At 34.1% G+C, this 6,484-nt stretch overlaps 2 protein-coding genes across 2 annotated transcripts; both read left to right on the plus strand.

The window, feature by feature from the left end:
• The first annotated feature begins 554 nt into the window (after positions 1 to 554).
• Positions 555 to 2,152, plus strand: LOC118755583. The gene is made up of 3 exons (XM_036490409.1): positions 555 to 886; positions 967 to 1,129; positions 1,211 to 2,152. Exons 1-3 carry the CDS (start codon positions 733 to 735, stop codon positions 1,623 to 1,625), a joined length of 732 nt encoding a protein of 243 aa, XP_036346302.1. The 5' UTR covers positions 555 to 732; the 3' UTR covers positions 1,626 to 2,152.
• Positions 2,153 to 3,423: 1,271 nt separating this feature from the next.
• On the plus strand, positions 3,424 to 6,481 carry LOC118755584 (adenosine kinase-like; the record flags this gene model as incomplete). Its single annotated transcript, XM_036490410.1, has 5 exons — positions 3,424 to 3,687; positions 3,785 to 3,897; positions 3,997 to 4,158; positions 4,254 to 4,409; positions 6,044 to 6,481. Coding segments are annotated over exons 1-5 (971 nt in total), but the record flags the coding sequence as incomplete, so codon positions are not given.
• Positions 6,482 to 6,484: the final 3 nt, after the last annotated feature.

A 6,484-nucleotide genomic window follows, 5' to 3' on the forward strand; every position in this document is an offset into this window, starting at 1 on the left:
TTTAGTACATTCAAGGCTTTTCTTCGCGAAAATCAAATGAAAATGCTGCCAGAAAACGTCAAAATGCATCTTGTGGTTTAATGTTACTACAACTATACAGATTAAAGTTTTATGAGTTAGAAACTCGAAAGGATAAAATAGTCAAAGATTCAAAGTACAAATTTTTCATATAATGAAACTAATTCATAATTTTTCTCTTTTTACTTGTAATATACACATTTCTAAAATAAATGTATTTTTTGATTGTTATTTTGCTTTTTTTGCAATACCTAGTGCCTTTTCCTGCCTTTTTCGCTATTTTTTTTGCCTCTTTTGCAATACCTAGAGCCTTTTCCCTCCTTTTTCGCTATTTTATTTTACCTTTTCCAGCCTATTTCGTTATTTTATATTGCCTTTTTTATAGGTTTTTAGGTCCTAAAAATCCGTTCCCTGGTCATGACATATAATTTTCACAATATTTACTTATAGTAAAATTATACAATGTTTTTAACAATTACAGTGCCGAAAATTAAAAAACCAAAATAAAGAAGCGTGTTGTGCTTAAATAATGACTTTTCGTTATTAAATGTCACAACCGATCATAAACAAATTTACAAAATACATCGATTTTTCGCTTTGCTTGATGCACATCTCCGACTTACTTAAGTTCCAGGCAAAAGTTGACAGCAAACGCTAACGATAGACTTTGACATTTTGCATAAGCAAATTTCTTAAGCAACATATTTAAAAAAAATGGCTCATAAAATCGAAAGCGAATTTTATTTTAAATTAATATATGCTGTTCGCGATCGCCCGTGTTTATATGCGAAAAAACACCTACATTATTACAACAGAGTTAAACGTAATGAAGCCTGGCAAGAAGTGGGCGCAGCTACGGGCAGGCCAGGTAAAATACATATAATTGAAGTGAGAATCGTTATAGCAGTAGTATGTATATAGCCAGTCCAAAGTAATTTGTTCCCGCAGGAAGTGACTGCAAAGCGCGCTGGAAGTTGTTACGAGAAAGATTCTGTAAGCAAATGAAGAGAGCTGATGGTTATTTTTCGTCTGACACAGACCCGTTTAATGCGCATGAATGGGAATACTATAAGGAAATGCTATTTTTAAAGGAATCTATTGTACCGCGACGGTAAGCTTTTGCCTCTTTGCAACTAAAGTTGTGTGTAAATACTTGTACTACTATTATACATATTATACAATTTGCTTGTAGTTCAAGACTTGGTAAGTGCGTACGCTCCAGCTCAGAAGAGCCTGCAATGAATGAAGTATTTATAAACGTAAATGCCATAGCCGAAGAGGACTCCTGCTCGTCACATTCAAGTTATTCAAATTCTTGTGAAATTCTGAACAAAACGTCAAAGTTCGATTTAGCGCCATTGAAAATTGAACGTGCAACGGACGCAGATTTAGGCGATTACGATAAATCAGAAAAACTGCAAAACAAAAGCGTTAGTACTAAAAGCAGTACACCGGTTAGTGGCGACACAGACAATACAATCGAAGAATTATTTGTAAAGAATATAGCGAATTTAATACGAGATCTGCCGATAGAAGTGAAGGATCGTTTCCAGGCTGGCATGTATGCGGAAGTGTTCCGTTTACGTGCACAATATCGCAACTTCTAGAATAAGCTATCTTAAACGCACCTACTTCTTTAAAGGCTGCCTCTCATTTTCAACTCACATTTGCATTCTTAATTAATTTTGTACCTTTGAATTTAGATACTGTTACTTTTGAAGTTTTGTTATGCGAAAACATTTTTAATTTAACTGAATCATGAAACGAATATTGAATTAATTTGTCTTGGTTGTTCCCAATCATGATTCAATAACATATTGATTGAATCATGGTTTCCTGTAACCAAAAACCCACAAGTGTATTTTCATTTACGATGAGTCTTACATTTTGTAGTACATTTGAATTATTATATTTGAAAGTATATTTACCTTATGTAGATCCTCGTGAAGTCCGTGCTGGTATGAATCCAATGGTTATACTAGCTCCAGTTTCTTGCAATTAGATGCCGACATTCACTCGAGGCACAGGCCCTCGTTTAGTCCAGATAATACATATGTTTCAAATAGAATTTTTGAAGTACTGTTAGCAACTCCACCGTTAAGTTTAATAATAAATATATATTTTGAGTCAGTAATAATTATTAATTTTATTAACAAGGAACGACGAGGAACAAATACATGTTGAATTCGGTATTGCACTCTGTACTCGATAGTTTGTTGAAAATTTAACAGTTTTGAGGCACATGTAAACAAAAACCAGGAAGCAGTCAGCTGTGAACGGAAAAGTGCTGTTATTTTTCATGAATCATGGTTATCGATAAGGTGATTAGAAAAACACAATTCGACGAGAAATTATATCATCAATATATAATTAAACAACGACTTACAACTATCACCTGTAAGTAACTAAACTGTTTAAAAACAAAAGAAAACCATTACAGATTAAACCATTACACAATTTCCGTTGGTTAAAACTATTTTGAATAATGACTAAGGGGACTTTTTTGTGCACAGCGCTTCTTATTCCGGCCTTTCCTGTAAGATATACAGCATTGTTACTGTAGCCAAGAGCAGGGATGCCACTTCCGTAAATTGTTACCAAACATGGTTGAAAAAATTTGGGTTGGTAAATATGTAAATTTTTTCTCATTTATTATTTTTTTTGAAAAACAAATAAACCTTTTCGTTTCTGTTTTAGTTTTCGCAGATATCTTTATACTATAAATCTCTTTCCAAAAGTTTAGTCTACTTTCTTATTAAATTTTGAACGCTTTAATAAATCCTTTTTATATACATACATACAAATGTATATCGATGGAAGGCGAACATAACGTCCTCCATTCAAAACTCATTTTACTGGAATTTCTGGGAACTTTTGATTGCCTAAATATTTTAAATCATTTTTTAAATAAAAAGAAAAGTGTAACTAAGCACTATGATTGTTTGCAAATTAAATCAATAATTGGCAATAATTAAATGGAGAAAAAACCAAAAAGACTGAATGCAAACAATAAAAAAAATAAAATAAAATCAAATATTATAGGCTATACAACTTCATACCATAAATTATTCTAAAAATTCAGAGTAAAAAGTTCGAAATATATAAATTTTTTTGAATATTTCTATATGCAGTATTTAGCTTGAATCCTTGATTTTTATAGGTTTGGTTAAAGCGTAAAAATATTCATTTTATTTTCAAATTATTTGGTCTCGAAAATGGCGTATATTTTTAATTTCTTTTCACAAAAATTCTAGATTGTTGAAATCTATTTGCTTGTGAAACCTTTTTCCATATCAAACAAGCAATTGAATAGCAGCTTTTGACACGTTCCAATGTTTGGCAACCCTGGCCAAGAGCAAAAATAACAAAAATACGAAAAAATTTACCAAAAAAAAAAAGTCTTTTCTCCCAACAAGATATAAAGAAGTTGTGAACAATAACGCAGTTGTGAGAGCACCGGCTTCCCACTTTAATTAATTATGACCAAAGCAAGTTATAGAGGAATCAACGAAATGGTGCAAAAGCAAATGGAAATAAATACATCTCACAATAAGCTAGATTCATGCCATGTTCGTCGGAGCTTTGCGGCGGCGCGGGCCGACCGAGCCAACCTTCAATCTTGTGGTAGCTACGGATTCAGTCGAAAGCCTACTGTTGACGAGTTTGTTGGTGCACTTGAAAAGTAGTCAATTACCTTCATCCGATACAAAATTCAAGTCACTTTTATTGATTTAACAATATTCGCGTTTGGGTTTTTGTGTTACAGCAGTCGGGAGTTTGTGCCTTAATGATTTTCTTCAATCGCACCATGGAATACCTGCAAGAGCTTTACACAAAAGTCTCCGGATATGTTTACGGCGATAATAGCTGTGCAAATACGTAAATATACATATTTTATAATACTAGTGTTTCGTAATTAATGTGAAATGATGCTGTTTCCGCTTGTTTGACGTTTTCTAACATCCCCCGCACAACTAGACCACGCAAAGTTGTTGCTTTTGGTAACGTGCTGCTAGATCACACCGCGCAGCTTCAGAATGACGAAACAGATTTATTGGAACGCTTTCAAATACCGGCAGAATCGAAAGGCGAGTTAGATGCAGAAACTTTATCCAAGTTAGCAGCTGAGGCTGCCGAGCGGTAAGTGTGCAATTAGCCAATTGATCAGCTGGTTGTTAATATTGACATATTTTATATTTGCAATTGTTTATATTTTTGAATGTATTGGTGCATAGTGTACAATGTGAAGTGAATCCCGGCGGTTCCGCTTTGAACACAGTGCGTATACTCAAACAACTCGGCACAGATGCGCTTTTCATTGGTGCTGTTGGTGAAGATAAAGCGGCAGAGAAGTTGAAAGAGATTTTACAGGAACGTGGAGTTGAAGTAAGGTGAGAATGTAGGAATTCCCAGTTGGCATACAAAAAGTGTGCGTGACTAAGGGCTATTATGTACTTTCAAATGTATTTACTTACTACGTACATTTGTTCAAACTATATTCACAAATATGTATGTGCATACATACATATGTATATAGATATTTATGTATGCATATATGTATATACTATGCGTCATTAAAAAGGCGCTATCAACCAATTTTGTTCGCGTACATATCGCAAATTGCGTACTTTCCACTAAAAAATATTAACACCATCATTGTTTAGCTACGCACAAATTCTAGTTGCATCTACTGTGCGGGCACGTACAACTAAAATGAGACCCCGAATTTGAATAGTCACGCTCTGCAGCGTGGCGTGTGGTAATTCAAGTCACGCCTCGGTAAATAGGTAAAAATGCCTTACAAAGGGTTCAGATCATGTCTTGCATTTCCGCCATTTGTTCAAAAAGTTTTTGTTTGCCATGACTAAAATTTCATTTACTTGCACATTCCACTGCATTCAAATAACGCTCTGGATAGTAGAGTTTTTTTTGGTAACAGACCCCAATTTTTAATACATTGATGGCATTTTTTTTTTATTACACTTGACCGCCCACTAATGTGAGCCCTTTAAACTACTGCACGTTTCGTAGTGCCATTATCATGTCTTCTTTGTTCCATGCATTGGTAATGGTTTCAAATACCGTTGTACTTCTCAAATTAACTCTGTTGCATGTGTCATTGACTCACGACTTTTTAATCCCTAGCGGATTCTTGTTTCATATTTATGAATACATTTATACGACTGTTCATTACTGTATGTGCACTTTAATATCAAGGTACATGTGAAAATTATCTTAATCTCAGTTGTTTGTTTTACATATGTACATATGTATGTATGTATATACTTATCTGTTCACATTATTTAGGAAAGTATATAAAAAGCAACAAGACGCAAAAATGCTACACCATTTATTCTCTCAGAAAATCCGGGAACGTTTAGTTGATAATAATATTATAAAGAATTGTTTAACTCAGAGTAGTCATAAATTTCAATATACATAAATACTTATACAAATACAAATTCTAGAATGGAAATGCATTAAATTAGATTTGCGCTCATTCTATGTCTTACGTTTACTTAAAGTAATCCCTTGGTTGCAAAAAGTAACGAACTCCAAATTTAAAAGTTTGCTCGTAGAATTTAGGTACATATTTTTAAGTTTATAGAAAAATGCTTGCAAATACACCAATCGTACGTGTCTTAGGCTAAACATTTCATCTGAGCTTTTTAAGAAATATATATATATTAAATATTGTTTAATATTAACATTCCTTTTTCCATTCGTTTGTTGGTGTAGACGCCTTTTCCATTTGTGAAACCGCATAACTTGTATATTTCCACATTTAAATGGTCAGCAAGCGGGATTTAACTTCAAAAAATGAATAGATAACCTACATGGTTGCCACTTTAGTTCCCATTAAAGTCACGATTTTCATATTTATTTAACTAGGCAATTACCGGAAGCGTGAGAATTCGCAAACAATAGCGTTCTTTATATTCGTATATTAGTTTATTGAATTAACTGTATATTATAACGTAAAATATTAACTTAACACATTAAAATTCACCAAACTCTTTCCCAGACTCGCCACGGTCAGTGACGTGCCCACCGGCCAGTGTGTTTGCATTGTCAATAAAGACACCAAGGCAAAAGCGTTATACGCCAATATTGGTGCGTCTGCTAAGCTATCCGTCGATCATCTTAAAAAGGCTGAACGTGATGAGACACAGGTCTTCCTCCGTCCAATCGAACGAAAACAGATACTCTACGTGGAAGGTTTCTTCGTACCGCAACGCCAAGAAGTCTGTGACTTCATTGTTAAGAATTATATCCGAGAGCGGCGCCGTTTAGCAATTAATTTAAACGCTGAGTATATTATAAAAGAAAACTTTAAACACTTGCGCGAGCTCGCGCATGCAGCATATTTCATATTTGGTAATCATAAGGAACATATGGCTTTTGCCAAGCAACTGGGCTTTGAATCGATCGATGATGCAGCCAAACATTTGATGGAGGAATGCAG

The sequence above is a fragment of the Rhagoletis pomonella genome, unplaced genomic scaffold (assembly GCF_013731165.1).
Source record: "Rhagoletis pomonella isolate Grant_MI unplaced genomic scaffold, Rhpom_1.0 Rhpom_scaffold_06706, whole genome shotgun sequence".
Lineage (NCBI taxonomy): Eukaryota > Metazoa > Arthropoda > Insecta > Diptera > Tephritidae > Rhagoletis > Rhagoletis pomonella.

What these genes read in the sequence shown, in the direction of transcription:
- LOC118755583 (XM_036490409.1), top strand. Translation starts at nt 733, where the DNA reads ATGGCTCATAAAATCGAAAGCGAATTTTATTTTAAATTAATATATGCT. An exon ending in CGCAGCTACGGGCAGGCCAG is followed by an intron (nt 887 to 966) that starts GTAAAATACATA and finishes TTGTTCCCGCAG; the next exon opens with GAAGTGACTGCAAAGCGCGC. An exon ending in GAATCTATTGTACCGCGACG is followed by an intron (nt 1,130 to 1,210) that starts GTAAGCTTTTGC and finishes ATTTGCTTGTAG; the next exon opens with TTCAAGACTTGGTAAGTGCG.